The sequence below is a fragment of the Muntiacus reevesi genome, chromosome 2 (assembly GCF_963930625.1).
Source record: "Muntiacus reevesi chromosome 2, mMunRee1.1, whole genome shotgun sequence".
In the NCBI taxonomy this organism is placed as follows: Eukaryota; Metazoa; Chordata; class Mammalia; order Artiodactyla; family Cervidae; genus Muntiacus; species Muntiacus reevesi.
This window is the reverse complement of record NC_089250.1, coordinates 62,153,487-62,174,453: the sequence shown is the minus strand read 5'-3', so window position 1 is coordinate 62,174,453 and position 20,967 is coordinate 62,153,487. Positions and strand designations below refer to the sequence as shown.

The 20,967-nt window shown below is 36.6% G+C and overlaps 1 protein-coding gene across 3 annotated transcripts in view; it reads right to left on the bottom strand.

Moving 5' to 3' along the window:
* ITCH (itchy E3 ubiquitin protein ligase) overlaps nt 1–20,967 on the bottom strand; it is a 96,316-nt gene that overhangs the window by 47,287 nt on the left and 28,062 nt on the right. For all 3 annotated transcript variants that reach the window (XM_065921849.1, XM_065921850.1, XM_065921851.1), the window contains 5 exons: nt 19,336–19,426; nt 11,253–11,394; nt 8,099–8,223; nt 6,949–7,086; nt 4,338–4,383 (listed from right to left, as the gene is read on the bottom strand). In XM_065921849.1, the coding sequence (XP_065777921.1) occupies nt 4,338–4,383; nt 6,949–7,086; nt 8,099–8,223; nt 11,253–11,394; nt 19,336–19,405 (521 nt within the window). In that variant the 5' untranslated portion in view covers nt 19,406–19,426. The remainder of the gene's footprint in view (nt 1–4,337; nt 4,384–6,948; nt 7,087–8,098; nt 8,224–11,252; nt 11,395–19,335; nt 19,427–20,967) is intronic.

Below are 20,967 nucleotides of genomic sequence, written 5' to 3'. Positions count from 1 at the left end.
AGCATACTAACACATATATACGGAATTTAGAAAGATGGTAACGATAACCCTATATGCAAAACAGAAAAAGAAACACAGAAGTACAGAACAGACTTTTGAACTCCGTGGGAGAAGGTAAGGGTGGGATGTTTCAAAAGAACAGCATGTATATTATCTATGGTGAATCAGATCACTAGCCCAGGTGGGATGCATGAGTCAAGTGCTCGGGCCTGGTGCACTGGGAGGACCCGGAGGAGTCGGGTGGAGAGGGAGGTGGGAGGGGGGATCGGGATGGGGAATACGTGTGACTCAGTGGCTGATTCGTGTCAATGTGTGACAAAACCCACTGAAATGTTGTGAAGTAATTGGCCTCCAACTAATAAAATAAAAAAAAAAAAAAAAAAAAAAGACAAACCATTCAATAACACAGTAATCCAAGTCTATGCCCCAACCACTAATGACAAAGAAGTTGAACGGTTCTATGAAGACCTACAAGACTTTACAGAACCAACACCAAAAAAAGACATCCTTTTTATCATAGGGTAGTGGGATGCAAAAGTAGGAACTTAAAGAGATACCTGGAGTAACCAGCAAATTTGGCCTTAAAGTACAAAATGAAGCAAGGTAAAGGCTAACAGCATTTTGCCAAGATAATGCACTAGTCAGAGCAAACAACCTCCTCCAACAACACAAGAGATGACTCTACACGTGGACATCACCAGATGGTCAATACCAAAATCAGGCTGATTATACTCTTTGCAGCCACAGATGGAGAAGCTCTATACAGTCAGCAAAACAAGACTGGTAGCTGACTGTGGCTCAGATCATGAACGCCTTATTGCAAAATTCAGACTTAAATTGAAGAAAATAGGGAAAACCACTAGACCATTCAAGTATGACCTAAATCAACTCCCTTATGATTATACACTGGAAATGACAGATTCATGGGAGTAAATCTGACAGAGTACCTGAAGAACTATGGACAGAGGTTCGTGACATTATACAGGGAAGCAGTGATCAAGACCATCTCATCAAGAAAAAGAAATGCACAAAGGCAAAATGCTTGTCTGAGGAGGCCTTACAAATAGTTGAGAAAAGAAGAGAAGCTAAAGGCAAAGGAGAAAAGGAAAGACACACCCATCTGAATGCAGCGTTCCAAAGAATAGCAAGGAGAGATAAGACAGCCTTCCTCAGTGATCAATGCAAAGAAACAGAGGAAAATAATAGAATGGGAAAGACTAGAGAACTTTTCAAGAAAATTAGAGATACCAAGAAACATTTCAAGCAAAAATGGGCACAATTAAGGACAGAAGTGGTATGGACCTAACAGAAGCACAAGCCAGAAGTACACAAAAAAGTCTTAATGACCAGGAAAACCAAGATGGTGTGAGAGCTCACCTAGAGACAGACATCCTGGAATGTGAAGTCAAGTGGGCTTTAGGAAGCATCGCTATGAACAAAGGTGGTGGACGTGACGGATTCCAGCTGAGCTATTTGAAACTAAAAGATGATGCGTTAAAGTGCTGCACACACTATATCAGCAAATTTGGAAAGCTCAGCAGTGGCCACAGGACTGGAAAAGGTCAGTTTTCCTTCCAATCCCAAGGAAGGGAAACAACAAAGACTGTTCGAACTACTGCACAACTGCATTCATTTCACACGTTAGCAAGGCAATGCTCAAAATCCTTCACGCTAGGTTTTAACGATACATGAACCAAGAACTTCCAGATATACAAGCTGGATTTAGAAAAGGCAGAGGAACCAGAGATCAAATTGCCAGCATCATGGAAAAAGCAAGGGAATTCCAAAAAAATATCTAATTCTGTTTCACTGACTATGCTAAAGTCTCTGACTGTGTGGATCACAACAAACTGGAAAATTCCTAACGAGATGGGAATACCAAACCACCTTACCTGCCTCCTGAGAAATCTGTATGGAGGTCAAGAAGCATCAATTTGAACTGGACGTGGAACAACAGACTGGTTCAAAATTGGAAAAGGAGTACATCAAGGCTGTATATTGTCACCCTGCTTATTTAACTTATATACAGAGTATATCAAGTGAAATGCTGGGCTGGATGAAGCACAGGCTGGAATCAAGATTGCTGGGAGAAATATCAATAACCTCAGATATGCAGATGACACCACCCTTATGGCAGAAAGTGAAGAGGAACTAAAGGGTCTCTTGAAGAAAGTGAAAGAGGAGAGTGAAAAAGTTGGGTTAAAACAACATTCAAAAAACTAAGATCATGGCGTCTGGTCCCATCACTTCATAGCAAATAGATGGGGAAACAGCAGAAACAGTGACAGACTTTATTTTCTTGGTCTCCAAAATCACTACAGATGATGACTGCAGCCATGAAATTAAAAGACGTTTGCTTCCTGAAAGAAAAGCTATGACCAACATAGACAGCATATTAAAAGGCAGAGACATTACTTTGGTGACAAAGTTCTGTATAGTCAAAGCTATGGTTTTTCTAGTAGTCATGTATGGATGTGAGAATTTCACCATAAAGAAGGCTGAGCACCAAAGAATTGACGCTTTCGAACTGTGGTGCTGGAGAAGACTCTTGAGAGTCCCTTGGACTGACAGGAGATCCAATCAGTCAATCCCAAAGGAAATCAACCCTGATATTCAGTGGAAGGACTGATGCTGAAGCTGAAACTGCAATACTTTGACCACCTAATGTGAAGAGCTGACTTACTAGAAAAAGACTGATGCTGGAAAGATGGAGGGCAGGAGAAGGGGACGATGAGATGGTTGAATGGCATCACCAACTCAATGGACATGAGCTTGAGCAAACTCTGAGAGATAGTGAAGGACAGAGAAGCCTGGCATGCTGCAGTTCATGGGGTCGCAAAGAGTTGAACACAACTGAGTGACTGAACAACAACAATATACTATACAAAGTTGTTAGTGTGAACTTATTACCATTATATTTGAAAAGCAATTAGTTACAAATTAAGTGCTACCATGGCTTTGCTCTCTGTCTCAGTCTTACAAGCTTGTTTCTCTCTATATACATATTTACCTGGTCTATTTGTATATGTAAGTTTAGATGTTTATGAACAAGATAAAGAACCCTGAGAACCCAGATGCTAATACAATAAGGTCAATAATATACAAATCAGTGATTAACAGTCAAGAAGGCACTTCGAAAAACAAAATCTTGAACACTAAGCATCAGTCACCTTGGTAATTCATAACAGTGACAGAAGACAACATTGAGAAATATAAAATATCCAGACATGCTATGGGGGAAAGGAGACCAACAGGACTATGTTGATGATACATGCAGTGCTTGATTTAAACAAAAAAGCAAAAGAACCTAAAGCTGTTTAGTGAACTTCTTAAATGTCTGGCGGGGGAGGGAGGTTTTTGTCTTTTTCACTGGATACATGCCCAAGTGATGAAGTCTGCAAACAAAAGCAAAGGGTTCACTGCCATGATTCCTGTATAGCAACATTTAAACAGCATGTGACAGTTTACAAAATGTTTTTCAAACCCATCATCTAAGAGGTATGCCCTCTGGAAAACGCTAATGCAAAGGAATTCATGCTTAACACAAAGACATGCTCAAAGATCAGTCTGGCAATCTCATAAACCCAGAAGACATTGTTCCTCAGGTTATTTGTGACAATGATTCACTTAGGAAAACATAAAGCATTAATTAAACAAATGGCATGAAGACAGGGCTCTAGGAAAGCCTTTGCAAGAAATTTGAGTCTAGAGTGGTTTCATAAAGTATTTTAAGAAAGATTCACAAAAATGAAATACAGTGGCATAACAGAACATTTCAATGCACTACAAAATTATATCACATTCTAATATAAAAGTATGAGTTTATTACACAAAAGAGGACCAAAGAACATTGAACATCTTTATGAGGGACAATTCAAGACTTCAAAAAAAACTTAAAAAAAAAAATAAAAGACTAAGAGAAACACAAAAACATAGATGTCTTCCAGTCTACAGAGATAGTTATTAATTTTTAAAACCTTTTCTATCTTCAATCACAGTGAGAAAATTAAGAGCCCAGATTTCCTGGAAAAGGAAACAGTCCAACAAAGACCTTAGGATTCTAAACTTCCAATAACTGCCAATAAACTGCCAACATATTCACTTTCTATAAGCTGAAGAACTATTAGTGTTTGGGTACCTCTGGCCTACACTACAGAACTGCAGTCATATAAGCTAAGGCTCTTGAATTTTCCAGGAATACGTCCTTTCTTACCTAGAACTCTGAAATTTGACACATTTTTATATCAATCTGAACGTGAAGTTTTGATGAAAATGAAATTGACTCCTTCTCCCTGTTTCTCTCTGCATTCTGTGATATGTAACAAGTGAACTCTTACCTTGTTTCATCCCTTGGTCTGGAGCCGTCGTCATTCTGTGAAGCACCTTTAACAACATTAAGAGTTAGACAGAAAATGAATTTCAAGAAGTCGTATGCACCTTTTACCTAAAGATGCTCTGTAAACAAAACCTTTCATTATATCTTTCTAGTAACAAACAGTGGGTTTGATCCCTGGGTTGGGAAGATAATCCTGGAGGAGGGCATGGCAACCCATTCCAGTATTCTTGCCAAGAAAATCCCATGGACAGAGGAGCCTGGCAGGCTATAGTCCATGATGTCGTGAAGCATCAGAGATGACTGAAGAGACTGAGAATGCATGTAGTAAAAAACATGCTAGAATGGAGTTAAAGTCCAACATATTTAAAAGGAAAATAAAATAAATGTTCACATGACTGAGAAGTTTTATCAAAATTGTGCAAATGATTATTTTGTATAAGAGATGGTAATGAGTCAAGGTATATTATTACTCATGTGCTACTTCTGCCTTGTTTCAAATGTCTTATTTACTTACTTATTTAGCTAGTCAGCTGCACCAGGTCTTAATTGCAGTACACGGGAATTTTGAAGATTTTCACTGTGGTATACAGCATCTCTAGATGTGGCATACGAACTCTTAGTTGTGGCTCTGTTGCCCTGTGGTATGTGGGATCTAGTTCCCTGACCAAGGATCAAACCCGGGGCCTCCTCTACTGGGAGTGCAGAGTATTAGCCACTGAGCCACCAGAGAAGTCCCCATTTGCTTGATTCTAATTCAAATGTATTTTAGTCATTTTCTGTATTCCAACTACCTCCCCCTATAAGTGCTGATTATCAGCAGGATAATGATAAGACTTTGAAAACAGAAAAATCAGTAATATCTTTCTTATGCAAAGGCCCTGAAAATAGCTTCGAGAATAAGAAAAGAACAAATGGGTCTCAAAGTGGTCAAAATAAATGCTACAACACTCATACTTTCTTCAAGTTTTATTCATGAAATATCCTTAGTATTCAGTAAGGAACTGTGATAAGAGGGGGAGAGTACTATAGGTAGGCACACAGACTGCAGCAAAAGTAGTACACAGAGAAACTTAAAAAACTATCAAATGCAAAAAGAACAAGTTTAACAGCCTAGGTTCACTGAGTTAAAGAACAACAGTCCCTGAATACAGTCCCTACTTTCAAAGAGTGAAGTCATCACTATACTACTCCAAAGCATAATTGATGGATTACGTCATTAAAAAGATGCTGAGTCACCACTATATTATTAATATATCATACTCAGCAAGGTGGGCAAGTGTCTCAAGGTTTTATTTTAAAAAATGGTACAGGTGGATAGGTAAAATGTGAAACATCTATGCAATTTAAAACTATGCAGTAATAAAAAGCAACAGACTATTGAAACATGCTACAGCACTGATAAACCTGAAATGACATTATCTAGGCTAAGTGAAAGAAGCCTGACACAAAGACTACCTATTGTTATGATTCATTTACATGAATGTGTCAACTCTGAACCAGTATAACCAATTCAGAAATTTCTTTCTACCCCCATTAACCCCAAAGAACCAATCTGGAAGATATAACCAGGACTACCTTGAAGGTTCTGCTATTAAAAAAAGGTCATGAATTAGAAAGGAAGTAGGAAGTCTTCCAAGGTAGACACAGAAGTGTAATAGCACCTGGTAACTGCAAAAATGCTTCATAATGCAGTTTCTAGGTAAACAGAAAGATCTCTGTCAGACTAACCAAGGAAATCATTAATCTGCACTTTGTCTCAAAAATCTGTGTTCCAGGTGAAAATACACTTATTAGAAAATAAGGGATGGAAATATCTAAAGGAAATCCACTGAGAAGTGGTTTTATTAAGCATGCTAGCTGCGCAGGGACTAAGTCAGGTGCCAAACTTCTTTTAACTACATCTCATATTTATTCCCTTTAACACCAGTAAACCATAAACTGTAAAATACATCAACATAAAACAAATTGGGTTTGTCATTATTATAATTCAAAGACAGCTCAGTAAATGTAGCCTACAAAAATGGAAGAGGAATAGCAAACGGTGCCAGCTTGTACTGGCTTGTCTGGTACAGTACTAAGGATTCTGAGTCAAATTTAAACTAAATCAGACACTGCTACAGACAGTAAACTATGTCTGCCACTGGCACTGGAGAAAGTGTAGCATCAAATGTGACATGTTAACTGCCATTGCTGGCCTATAAATTGACTTTATAAGTCAATTTATCACTCTCAGAGACAACAGTGATTTGGCTTTTATTTGGCTAGCTTTTCAACTCTTAGTTCCTAATAGAAACAATGTACTAAAAATTTTAAATGAAAAATGTCTCTTTATAAAATGGAAATAATTTCTTTATGTGAAAAAGAATGGCAATAATTACAACATACTTAATAAGAAAAGACCCCTATATATTTCCCTGGTGATCCAGGGGCTAAGACCTTGTGCTCCCAATGCAGGGAGCCTGGGTTCAATCGCTAGTTAGGGGAACTAGATCCCACATGCCACAACTAAAGATCCTGCATGCCACAATGAAGATCGAAGATCCTGTGTGCTGCAGCTGGTACGCAGCACAGCCAAAGAAATAAAAATGAATTTTTTTTAAGTGATTACTTACTTTCTGAACATGCAGTTTCACCATTGGCAACAACCTCAGACTCTAGTTGCAGCCCATCAAGACAGACTGACAAATCTCCTATTGTCTCCGTTGGTTCTTTGTCACCTACAAGCTGTAAAGTCACAACTACTTCCTCAACTGGAAGAGAATAAAATTATAGAAAATGGTCACTTTTTTAAAAAAAAGTCATAAATGTTAAAAACATAATTGGCAGAAAATTTACATTTATATGTATACATATTGTTTTAATATACTTCACCCAAGGTTTCAGGCCTTTTCATGCCAAAACCATTTAAAAAATAGAACAAAATTTCCTAGTGCTTAATATCCACAATGTAAGATACTAAATGGGGCTTCCCAGGTAGCTCAGTGAGTGGTAAAGTATCCACCTGTCAATACAGGAGACGTGATTTTGATCCCTGCATCGGGAAGATCCCCTGGAAAAGGAAATGGCAACTCACTCCAGTATTCTTTCCTGGGAAAGCCCATGGAGAGAGGAGCCAGGCAGGCTATAGTCCATGAGATCACAAGAGAGTTGGACACAGCTTAGTAACTAAACAACAAACAAAAACACTAACTAGCTCAATCATCTCACTTATATTCACTCTCTTCTTCAAAATGAGCTATCAGGACAACTAAGATTACTCAGCAAGGTATGTCTGAATTATATGGAGTGAAAACATAATTTAAGAATGAATTTTTGTCTTATAAATCCTAAATGAAAAATAAAATTCTTAGAAGTATGCTTTAGATACTCAAGAGATTAGAAGTCTGTTTTAAAATCATAATATATTAATTAAAATAAGCATGTTTCAAGTTTTTATGTATCTGTAGATACCAAAAGAGAGATATACACATATAAATAAAACCATCTAAAGTAAAATCATCTCTGCTCTATTTCTTTTCCATAATTGACTATAGCCTTCAATAAATACCTATATACTAAATATTTATTTAAAATACTGGATCCAAAATGAATGGCCAAACAATATTAAGAATGCATTAAATAGTTCAAGCTTTATCTCTCTACTAATGTTACAATCATGTAAACTTAAAAACAAACAGTGAATAATCATTTTCTCCACATCTGACACATGAATTTCTTGCAAAATAACAAAAGCTGAGCTTATTCTTATTTTCACATACATACGTTTCATATTGTTTGACTTTAATGTTTCATAGATATCCAATCCAGCAGTTCCCAACAAAACATCAGATTTCAGTGTCTGGTGACTCCACACACGAAAATGTAATTTACTCACAGGGGTGACAATACTACAAATGAAAAAAAAAAAGGTGAAAAAAGTATTTCCTTTACTATCACAATGGAATTCTAAATAAATTACAATTAAAATCTCACTGCATATCTTACAGTTTACAACCAATATTGCCTGTATTCTATAATCTTATGAAAAACATATCTGAATGCTACAGGTTTGCACGGTCATCTTCACACACTGCTGACCTACAGGGACGATTACATGTATGTATTATCAACAAAAGTAAAAGTGTTCATCATGCTACAAACTTTTGAAAAATAATTTTACTTTAGTAGTACAAAAAGCTGAAGCTCCAATACTTTGGCCACCTGGTGCGAAGAACTGACTCATCAGAAAAGACCCTGATGCTGGGAAAGATTGAAGGCAGGAGGAGAAGGGGACAACAGAGCATGAGATGGTTGGATGGCATCACTAATGCAATGGACTTGAGTTTGAGCAAGCTCTGAGAGTTGGTGATAGACAGGGAGGCCTTGCGTGCTGCAGTTCATAGGGTAACAAAGAGTCAGACACGACTGAGAGACTAAAAAGAATTGAATACAAAAAAGTGATTTGTACAAAAAATTAAATTCTTATTTTATGTCAGGTAGTGTGTTGAGCTTAGAATTATTTCATTTAACCTTCAGAGTAACCCTGAGGTGAAAATACCACTTTCATCTTCACATACAGAAACTGATATTCAGAGAGAATAAGCAAATTGCCGAATATCACACAGCCAGTTGGTGATGGACTGTAATCTGAACAAAAATCTGTCATTAAAATTTGTATTAAAAATGTTCTCAGTCAGCTACTTAAGGATTTCAGGATTATATTACTCCATGTTTCACACTGCTAGAGGCAAAGTGTTCAGGACAAGTGTCAAATAAGGCCATACCTTGCTAGATGCCAATACAGAATAGAAATTTGAGTTTGTAATAAACTGTATAAAAACCATCTCAATTAGAAAAGCGGAACACTATATAACCTATGATAGTCCTATGGTTCAAGGCTGTAAGACTTTTCTGACAAGGAACAGGACTCGTGCCCCCTGCAGTGGAAGTGCAGAGTCCTAACCACTAGACCACCAAGGAATTCCCAGTGACAGATACTGTAACCAAACTAAGAAACTTTCACCTAATCATTGCCCCTTTTTGGTACAATGTATTCATTCTCTTTCAAAATTTTCAGATGTTACTTTCAGGAGAACATATATTAAATATTAAGAGAACATTTCTCTGTTAGTCATCTGGGTAATCACAATGGGGATGGAATAAAAATTAATAAATTTAATTTTACTTTGAAAGATAACTCTGCCGTCAAAGATGGTCTACTCTAAATTATTTCAATTCAATTCTTGAGACAAGTATGGAAAGCATGCTACCTAACGATGGAAGCTGTGTTAAAATTGCAGGCCAATCTCCTGTAACTTAAAAATTCAGAAGAACTTGAACTAAGTGTTCCCCTCCAAATATCCAGGTTGAAAAGCACTACCATTTAGGGATACAAGGAGAGCTTTTTTTCTTAACTTTTAAACCACTAAGTTCATGTTGCTATCAGCTCAAGAGCCTGAAAGTATATTTATAGTGAGCACAGATAGCAGTTGGTAGAAAATAGATAAGTATTCAGCCTATCACTCTGAACATCTCCAGTCATTATTGGAGCCTGTGGCCTTTTTCAAGATTTGTTTTTTAAAAAAATGTTACTCACATAGTTTAATCTAGATCAAATATCTAATGGGGCACTAATTAAAAATGAAGTCTAAGAAACATTAATGTTGAAATAAATACAGATGAGAAACATTAGAATGATACTTCTGAAAATAGGTCTCAGAATGATCTTTGGAAGATTCTTAAGTTCCATTTATTTGTTCAAAATCATTATTAAGTACAACAAAGATGCCCTAGAACTTCAAAAATCCATGTTAAAGATTAATGTAGGTATATCCAATTTGTTTTGTCATTTATTAGAAATATTGTTCACAGAGGCATGTATCATGTGAAGGGAAGAGCTTATCATTTCAGATGTCTCATCTCACCATTTAAAAATAAAACATTTTTAGTCACAGGTTTGTTTTTCTAAGAGAAAAAAATGAAGAATTTCAAATGTTAGGGAATGAAAGCAATTTGTCTACATTTGATAAAATAACAACTGGTTATATTTTGAACTATGCTTTAATATATAACATACTGTATTATTTTAAAATCTATTTGTTGATAAATCACACATTTTCTTCCATTTTAGGAGAAGAAGTTTAAAAATTAACCTATAATTCCCTTCAATCAATTATGCTTTTCTTACCAACATTTAGGGCTTTGTCAATTAGTGCTGAAACTGAGCTATACCCACCTCTATGAATTTAAATGACAGATAAAAACTCCAATGCACAGACATATGCACAGGAATGTATACCGCACTAACAGCACAACATGAGAAATCAACTGAATAGGGAACTAGTAAAATTAATAACAGTCCATCCATATTTAAGAGTATTATGTAGTTATATTAGAGACGTTAAGACCTGTACGTACTCAGAAAAAAAGGATGTATGTTTAATATAAAAATAGAGTGATAGAACAAAATGTATAATTTTTTTAAAGAAAAAAAAAGTGGTAGGTTTTGTATGGACACTGTAATTTTAAAAAACACAAAATTTAAATTTTAAATAAAAAAAAACCAGGAAATTAAATTTTGTCTAAAACTAAAATTTAAAATAAAAATTAAATAAGAAAAAATGAAGTGAGTTCCTGATATCCCTCTATTTCCAACCTAAATTAAGGAAAGAACTGCTGACATTTCTGGGCCCATAACCCTGGGATCTTTCAGTTACTATTTAGTGGCAACAGAGATACCATCAACAACTAAATGAGAATGCAATGAAAAGGAGAAACTGGGAAAACAAATAATTAAAGAGAAACGAGACTAAAAGAACAAGGGTAGTAAAATTAAGAGGGGGGGAAGAACAAAAAAAAAAGTGATAAACTTTCTAAAAGCTGCATTTCTGCTGACCTATTAAACAAAATATACCACAGAAAATACTTTCAAACCTACACTGTAAGAGGCTGCTTCCATTTGGGACTGTTCGTATTGTTGCATTTTTCTGTCTTCTTTGACTGTCCATCTACTGTGACTTCCACATAAGGACTTGGCCCAAACCAATTCTTTTTATTTTCTTTAAGCTTTGCTGAAATGACTAAATAAAAGAGAAAATATTTCAGTATTCGAGATGTTAGTCCATCCTTCAAATCAATTTAATTTCATAAAGATTAAACAGAGCACTATTTTTACTTGAGAAGCAAAGAAGTTTGCTCTAAAATATTCATAAATTTTATTCACTTATGACCTGTGTATTTCTTACCATCTTATTAAAAACTATAGGACTTCCTCACACCACCCACCCAAATGCCCATCAGTAGTATCAACAGTCCCAGAAATCTTGAGGTCAATTAAAAAGTACACTGACAAACTTGGTAAACAAATATGTGAATGCCCACCATCTATCAGATATTATTGCTCTAAACTCTGGACAGAACAGTTTATAATTAGAGATAAGTCCTTATGATAAAAAACAGCCTAAGGTGGCAGAATATGACTTGGTAGTAAAGAAGTTTCCCAAGGATACAGTACTTTTAAGCAACCACCTAAATGACAAGGAGCTATCCATGTCAAGATCAAAGGTAGGAAGAAGGGAACGTTAAGAAAGAGGTACAAAAGCTTTGATCTAAGAAAAGTAGAGCAAACAGAGAAAAATGGTAAATAAGGTGAGATCACATTTAGCTATGCAAGCTAAGACAAGGAATTTGGATTTTATTCTAAGCATGCTAGAAAGCCACTGAAGGCAGAGTTACAAACTAAGATTATGTCTAACATCTCATATATCTCTCATTACCTTAGCAAGAGCTTCTTACATCCTGAGCCTGAGTTAGTCACCACTGCCATAAAACATAAAGCAGCCTTGTCCCAGCCTTGTGTGGAAGGAAGGCACCAAGAGTAGATTTGAATTTAGAACACCCCACAGCTCCCACAGGAGACAACTCACTGATCCCCTATAAATGGGATGACCACAACCAAGGAACTATTTTACTACCTGGATATCTACTCTAACAGCTAAGTTCAGAGATGCCAGTGCCTATCAAGACTAACAGGCCCTTGCGAGTTGCTAGGAAAGTTTATATAGGAGCTACCCAAGAAGTGCAATATACAGTCCAACACATAGACAATCGGGGTACTCTAGCAGGCACAGTCCTAAGTGGTGGCCCTGAACCTCCCAACTTCACTTTGAGCTAACATTTTACTTCTGTCCTTTTACGCCTAAGAGGCTGCTAGAGCCATCTAAAAGACAGTGGATTAGACTAGGGTGGTGAACATGGATATGGGGAGGAATAAATATTTTCTAATGAGAATCAACAGGATTAGATTACATTAGTGAGCTACGGAAAAGCAGCAAGGACATCTCCTGTGTTTCTGGCATGAGTAACTGGATAGAAGGTGGTATCACTGAATAAGATGGAAAAGATTTGGGAAAGAACAAGTTTGAGGAGGGTGGCATGGGCAAGAAATCAAGTGTATTATAATGAATGTATAAATTTGAGATGCTCGTGAGACATCAAAGTGGAAACACTAAGCAAAATGTCTTTTTCAGAACAGAAAATGCTCAAATGGGGGTCAGACCTATCTCTGACTAATATGTACTATAAAGCCCTACTACTTAATACAAAACATAATTTAATCACAGGATTGCCCCAGAAAAATCCCTATTTTTAATACATTTGTGGTCTGAGAAAAGGTAAAACAGCCCATACAATCATGCATAAGTTCATTTTGTTTCGGGGGTTCTTGTGATCCTCTTAAACTGATTAAGCCTAGAACAAAGAGCAACCACAGTTATCCTGAGTTGCTTTTTAGGATTCAAACTTTTGAAAGCTGTTTACCACATAATCCCACTCAATCCCACTAGAGTCATTTTAGGAAACTTTAAATGGGAAAATAAAAAGAGTAAGGGAAACTAACACCAACTGTTAGTGTTTTACTGTGTCTGGCACCTAAATATTATCATTTTGACTCTCACGACTATTCTGCAAGACAGGTATTATCGTCTTAACTTTTACACATAAAAAAAGAACAAGATCAACAGAATTTAAAAGTGTTATCCAATGGTCACAGCAAAGCTTGGACAGGAGAATTATTTTAAGTGTTCAAATCTCAAAGTTTAGATTGCACAAAACTTCCATTACAGTCCTAATATTGCAAAATAGATCAATGTACTACTTCCTAAAATTTAAATTCCCAAGGTAAATTAAAAGACTATGAATTATAAACTAGAAGAAAATGAATCAGAAAAATGTCAGTATCAACTGTCACCTGGGCTACACCTAAAGGCCTCTAACAACTATTTTTACTTTCACTTCTCCAGTCCAATTCCTCATAGCTACTAGAATTGTTCCTAGAACAGATGTGACCATGTCAATACTTTTCAATGATTCTCTAACGCCTGAAAAATGAAGTTTAAATTCTTCTGGGGCATTTAACATTGCTTACTATGTACTTTTTATAGCCCCTTCCTGTACAAAATCCCACACAGGCCCCTGGTGTTCTAACCACTCTTACCTGCTTGCTGTCCCTCACAAGGACCACATACTTTGACGGCTCATATGTGCTACTCCTCCCCACTCATAATGATCCTTTTTCCTTTTCATCCAACACAACTCTACTTCCTGAAGTGTCTTTAATCCCTTCTCTTTGAAGGGTTCTTTAAATCTAACAAGTCAAAATTGTTCTATGCTTGCACAACATTTTCCTATTTATATACGGCTCCTATTGCTTTTCATTCAGTCTTAGTTCTTAGTAGGTTTATTAGTTTTTATTTATTTAACTCAACCTGCAATCCCCTTCATGGCAAGGTTATAGCAAGTGTGTATATTTAATAACTTCCTCTCCAATATGAAATAAAAATTTTGACAATTTAAATATAAAAGTGAAAATAAGTAAGTAAATGTAAAGAAAGTAAAAGTGAATCCTTGGTTTATTCAACTTATTTTGGGAATCAGAAGGCTGTAAGGAACAAGGTAAAACAAATAAGGGTGCTGAGATCAAGTTATGATTAGCAATATGATGAACTGATAAGAGATAAAAGCAGTTATGCAAGGATTACCCTCTGTGGTCAGAAGTCATGAGAGGCCACAAGAGGCCTCTTTAGCAGAACTATGGCTTGTCTGGGCAGAACTGGATATAAACTCTTGACTTTAAAGTATGAAGGACCCTCCTGGTCTCTAAGCATTGGGAGCTAAATATATGGTATTCTAGTAAATCTGGAAAAATACAGTAATGTTTAATTTCAATTTGTAAGAACTGAAATAAGATGGTTTCTCTTCCTCAAATGATGAGCTCTGAGTAAGGACTAAGACTAAGAAATTTCTAGGAAATACCAAAGTACTTATTCTGCCCATGTAAATACAATACTAGCATACAGCAAGCATCAAAACACAGATAAGCTCAGTATAATAGCTGAAGTTGGGTGTAGAACATAACTAAACAGGAAATGGCTAAAGATAGGGAAGGATGTAAGAAAACAGACTTATGTCCAAGGTAAAGGAACTAGGCCACAGAATTAGAGATAAAGAATAAAGAATGATCTGGAAATCAACTTATTCTGGGAATTGGAAGGCTATAAGGAACAAGGTTAAAACAAACAAGGGTGCTGAGATCAAGTTATGATTAGCAATATGATGAACTCTCAAAAACACTTGAGAGTAAGTAGGTATTTCTGATTTCCTGCTATAATTTTTGTAACTATCTGATAAATTACAAAAGGATCTGCCCAACACAAGGATCAATACAGGTACATTGGATACCCAACAAAAGTGTTAAGAGATCACTTCAATGCCAACAGCAGTTCCCAAGAGGATGCCTCATATAGTACCTTGATCAATGAAAGCGTAACACAAAAGACTACCTTTCTACTCCAGTTCAAATTGGAATAGCAAAATGGCTATTCATGTTATTTCTATAAATTAAGAGTCAAATCATAGAAAGCGTGACTAATGAACTGTCATGATTTTAAAGTTTAAGGTGTAAAAGCATAAGGATTAGACATCAGGAAATAATTACAATTAAGTTTAGTGAACAATCATCATCTCATATAGATACAAAATTAAAGAAATAGAAAAGGAGTTTTTTTCCTTATGAGAACTCAATCACTTGTGATGAGGTATACTTTATTTTATGTAAATTCTGAAAAAGAAAAGCAAGGCTGCCTTTCCCTTGATGTTCCTATAAAGAATTATGTGAAATTAAAACACATCAAGTTCTCTAAACAATCTATTTATCAACATAGTATCAATTTATGAATTAATTTTTTAAAACTCTTGCTACAACTTATACAAGTTTTTATTAAAAATTATAAGGTGTCATTTCTCTGAAATAAATTTTCTACTTGCCCTCATCTGGTAAGGAAAAGCAACTAGCAAATGTATATACTGTAAACAAATTATGTATGTACGCATGTAATGCATGCATGACAGAAAAAGTTAAGACATAAATTTGAGCAGAACCAGAGTAACATTTTAACTTTTGACACTAAATTTCCCCATCAGTCTTTCACAGCAACTTTCTAAAACACCAATCCAGTTTACTGTTCTTTGTTAAAAACTCTGGTTACTTCCCATCTCCCTTAGCAATGATCTTTTTTTTTTTTTTCTTGGCAGCCTTGACTCAAGTGAAGGAGATGACCCATTTCCATGAATTCTCACAGGTCCCTGCTCTGCAGCAGTGGCTTTTAGGGATGAGGGAAGCCTTGGCATTTCCCTCCTTCACGCCATTTGCTCTGTCATGTTCATTCCTGAAAGATCCTTTTATACCTTTCTATTTTTTAAATAGTAGCAATGTTTCAAGCACCACCTTCTTTCACAGCTGCTGCTACTGCTAAGTCACTTCAGTCGTGTCTGACTCTGTGCGACCCCATAGACGGCAGCCCACCAGGTTCTCCCATCTCTGGGATTCTCCAGGCAAGAACACTGGAGTGGGTTGCCATTTCCTTCTCCAAAGCATGAAAGTGAAAAATGAAAGTGAAGTTGCTCAGTCGTGTCCGACTCTTTGAGACCCCATGGACTGCAGCCTATCAGGCTCCTCCGTCCATGGGATTTTCCAGGCAAGAGTACTGCACATAGCAGCAACTCTAGTCAAATACTACCCCTTTTTCCTGACCAAAGTCATTATCTCTTGCCACTACCACATACCATGGCACATATTTTACACTTGCATATTTATGCCATTCTTGAATTTTAGAAGTGTTGAGGCAGCTTACCAAAATAAAAAAACAAAAAATTCAAATACTGTAGCTAATCCATTAACACAGAATAAAAAATACAATGTCAATTAAAGTGATTTGTAGGAAAGAACTTTGTTCTGAGGTTTCTAGCACAAAAAGCAAAGTAAATAGTGAATTACAAAGGACACTTAATTCTAGTCAACTTGGCACTCTACTGTTTATTATCTGACATTCTCCATATCTGCCATATCTAATGATGTGTTTGCTAAATATATAACTTTTATCCACAATTCAAGGTGCCTGTTTTTGTTAAAAATGCTTTTGCCCTACACTTGTACATTCTCAGAATTTTTAGACTCAACATTAAAAGCTTATAAATGGCTAAAATTATGTCTTCTTGAGGTGCATTTAGGCATTAAGTGTTTTTCTTCCCGTGACAGTCACAATAGCAAATAAGATAGCTAGCTTATGCAAAGAAAAGTCGAAAGGAATATAACTTAAATCTGGTTGCTCAGGTGGTAAAGAGTCTGCCCACAATGCAGGAGACCCAGCCAGGTTCAACCCCTGGGGTCAGGAAGATCCCCTGGAGAAGGGAATGACTACCCACTCCAGTATTCTTGCCTGGAGAATTCCATAAATAAAAGAGCCTGGTGGGCTACCGTCCATGGGATCACAAAGAGTCGGACACAACTGAGCGACTAACACTTTCATTTTTAATTTCCTCATATTACTATTTTAAATTGCTGACTTTTTAAAAATAAAAGTCTGTATATTGCTTACATAACTTGAAAAGCTGACACTATTAAATTCTCTAAATCAAAAATTTTAACTTAAGCTGTCCAGTAAAGAAAGTCTTAAGAAGCCTGGTCCAATGAAAAACAGCTACTCAGACTAGACTGAAGATGGAGAGAAAGTGTTAGTTGCTCAGTCGTGTCTGATTCTTTGCGATCCCATGGACTGCAGCCCTCCACTCTTCTGTCCACGAAATTCTCCAGGCAAGAATACTAGAGTGGGTAGCCATTCCCTTCTCCAAAGGATTTTCCAGACCCAGGGATTGAACCTGGGTCCCCTGCAATGCAGGCAGATTCTTTACCACCTGAGCCATCAGGGATGGGGAAGGGAGAAACAACTAGAATCTGGCTTTGGCAAAGAAATATTAGAATCTTTCATTGAAAATTAGACATCACTAAGAAAAGAGACTGGAGTCAGTGAAAGAATTCCTAAGAATAAATTCTAGCATGCTTTCAACTTAAGAAGGTGTTACTTTTATATAACTCAAATACTTTTAGGTTTCTAGAAAGATAAGAATAATACAGTTTATAACTTTATATTCATAATCTAGAGGCGGATGTAAGCCAGGTACAGTATTAACAGAAACTAATATAAGCAATAAATACCATTAAATTAAAAGGAGAGAGACTAAGTTTCCATTGTGTGAGAGACACATGCTTGTCTAAAGAAAATCGAGTGCCTCACTTTGGCTAGTACAAATGGTTTCTATAAAAAGACCCTACAAAGAAATCATATGGAGTCTGACTGTGAAAGGTCTTAGCCCAGTTTTAAAGAAATTCACTAACATAGCCCAGGAGAAGCACTGAAGGTTTTTGAGCAGGTACAAATCAGGTGGTATTTTAAGAAACATTAATCTGAAAGTGATCCACTTGGTTAGTATGGTTAGAGGAAAAAAACAGGTATTAGGAAAGTAATAAGAGCAACCAAAAATTTTTAATAGGCATTTCTCAAAAAAAGATATACAAATGGCTAGTAATAAGCACATGAAAAAAATGCTCATCATTAACTGTCAAGAGAAATGAACTCAAACCCTTGAGATACCATGTCACATCCATTACAATCCTCTAACCAAACACATAAGCATTGCAAGGATGCTTACAAAACTGTAACCCTCATACATGACTGGTGGGAATACAAATTGGTCTGGATGCTTTGAAAATTAATTTGGAATTCCTCACAATGCTAAATGTGGATATTACATGACCCAGTCGCTCTACTCCCAGGAACACAAGAAAACTGAAAACATACAACTTCACACAGTTATACACAAATGTTCATAGCATTATTCATAATAGCCAAAAAGTGGAACCAATCCAAACACCCATCAACTGATAAATGGATCAAGTATTTCCACAAATGGAATAGTATTTGGCAATAAAAAGAAATTAAATACTAATGCATGCTACAACAGGGATGAATCTTGAAAACAATATAAGTGAGAAAAGTCAAGAGACAAAGGCCACACATTTTATGATTCTATTTGTATGAGACCAATGTAGGCAAAGCTATAGAGAGAAAAATAATTAAGCTAGGCCTGAAGGTGGCTGGGGAATATGGGGCAGGGGTTTCTTTCTGGAGTGGTGAAAATGTTCTAAAATTGACTGGTAATGGTTGTACAACTCTAAGAATGTATTAACAATCACTGACCTCTAAATGAGTAAACTGAATAATATGTGAATTAGCTTAGCTCTCAACAAAGCTAAAAAAATCCAAATCAAAACAAAAAACAATAGCAACTGCCCAAGCATGTTTAATAAACAAACCCAAATCCTATACCATACTCAATAACAACCTGAAATTAAAATGTTATCTTTACATATCTAAACATTATGTTCATTTATTCATTCAGCAAATACTAATTCAACACCTAATATGTAACAGCCACTAAAGGTTTTCTTCACAGAAGATTTTTTTATTGATGGTGAAAGTCGCTCAGTCGTGTCCGACTCTTTGCGACCCCATGGACTATACAGCCCATGGAAATTCTCCAGGCCAGAATACTGGAGTGTGCGGGGTGGGCGGGGGCACCGCAAAGAGAATGAGGGAAGTAATGCAGTAGATCTTTTTAAGACTTACCAGTAATCTGAAGTTGTGATTTCATGGTCAAACTACCCATTGAACCAAGCTGTGATCCACTGTCAGACATATCACCAACAGGAAGGCAAACCTGAACAGGGCAAAGGAAACACTGTAAACATCAAAAATTCCCACTTGAAAAATATGTAAGTAATGCTAACCAGGCCATTTCCACGTCCCACAGAAGACCACAAAATAACCAGTGGCCTTCCCGCTGCTAAAATTCTAGTATCCATGCTGCACTAAACTATCAGCAAAATCTGAAATGGTTGAATTTCTTTCTTCCATGGTTTACTTTCTTCTTTTAGTTCCCAAGACACATTCTCGAGGTTTATGTCCCATCTTACTGATTATTCCTTCTTAGTCTTCTTTGATGATTCCTTCCGGTCTCTCTACCCTCTTAATACTGGAATGTCCTAGGGCTCAGTTATTGGTTCCCTCTTCTCTCATATCTTCATATTCATTTCCTCAAGGATATCATCCAGTGTTATGGCTTTAAATATCATCTATATACCAACAAGTCCCAACTTTATATTTCTATCCCAGACTTCACTCCTGAATTATAAACAGCAACTTCATTCGGGTATCCAAAAGACAGTTTAAACTAACACATCAAAAACGGAACCCCTGATGTCCTCTGTAAACGATCTCAGTCCAAGGCAATTTCATCCTTTCAGATGTTCAAGCTAAAAACTATGGAGTTATTCTTGACTCCTTTGTTCATATGTCCCTTCCCACCTGCTGACAAATTCTAATGTCTCTATCTGCAAAATACACCTAGAATCCAGCCATTTCTCACCACCTCTATCATCAATCTGTTCATAGCCACCTGACAGCTATCTTCTTCCTAAATTATGACCCTCTCCTAGATTAACCTAAAGTGACTGTACAGTCCATGGAATTCTCCAGGCCAGAATACTGGAGTGGATAGCCTTCCTCTTCTCCAGATGGTCTTCCCAACCCAGGGATCGAACCCAGGTCTCCCGCACTGCAGGCAGATTCTTTACCAGCTGGAGTCACAAGGGAAACCCAGAAGGTCTCCCTTTTTCCATCCTTGTCCAGCCTCAGTACCTATTCTTAACACAACCTGGATGATTTTAAGATGTTAAAAAGTTCTTCAAATCTTCCCATTTTACTCAAGAGTGAAAGACCCTGTATGATACATGCTTCCACTGCTTCCTACCTCCTGATCTTATTTCCCCTCTACTTTCCACCCCTACTCAGGCACCTACCTATTATTTTTCAAACATGCCAGCACATTCTTGCCTTAAGACCTTTGTTCTACTTGTTTTCTTCACAATATTAACAGTCTGTTCCACCCATCCTGATCATTTTTTTTCTTCTACAGACAATGTGATTTTTTGACATACTAAGTAATTGACTTGGTTATTACGTTTATTGGTTTTGACTCTCTGGGCTAGAATATAAACTCCATGTGAGCAGGAATCATTTTTTTCATTCACTGATAAAACCCAGAATCTCAAAACAGTGCCTGACACATTGCAAACACTTAAACATCTGATCTGTGAAATGAACAAAGATGGCTCCTGAATTATACTAAAATGAACAGCCCTAACAGTCCATAGTCTCAGAAGAGTTAATCCTCATGTGGTAAGGGCATGATCTATGTTA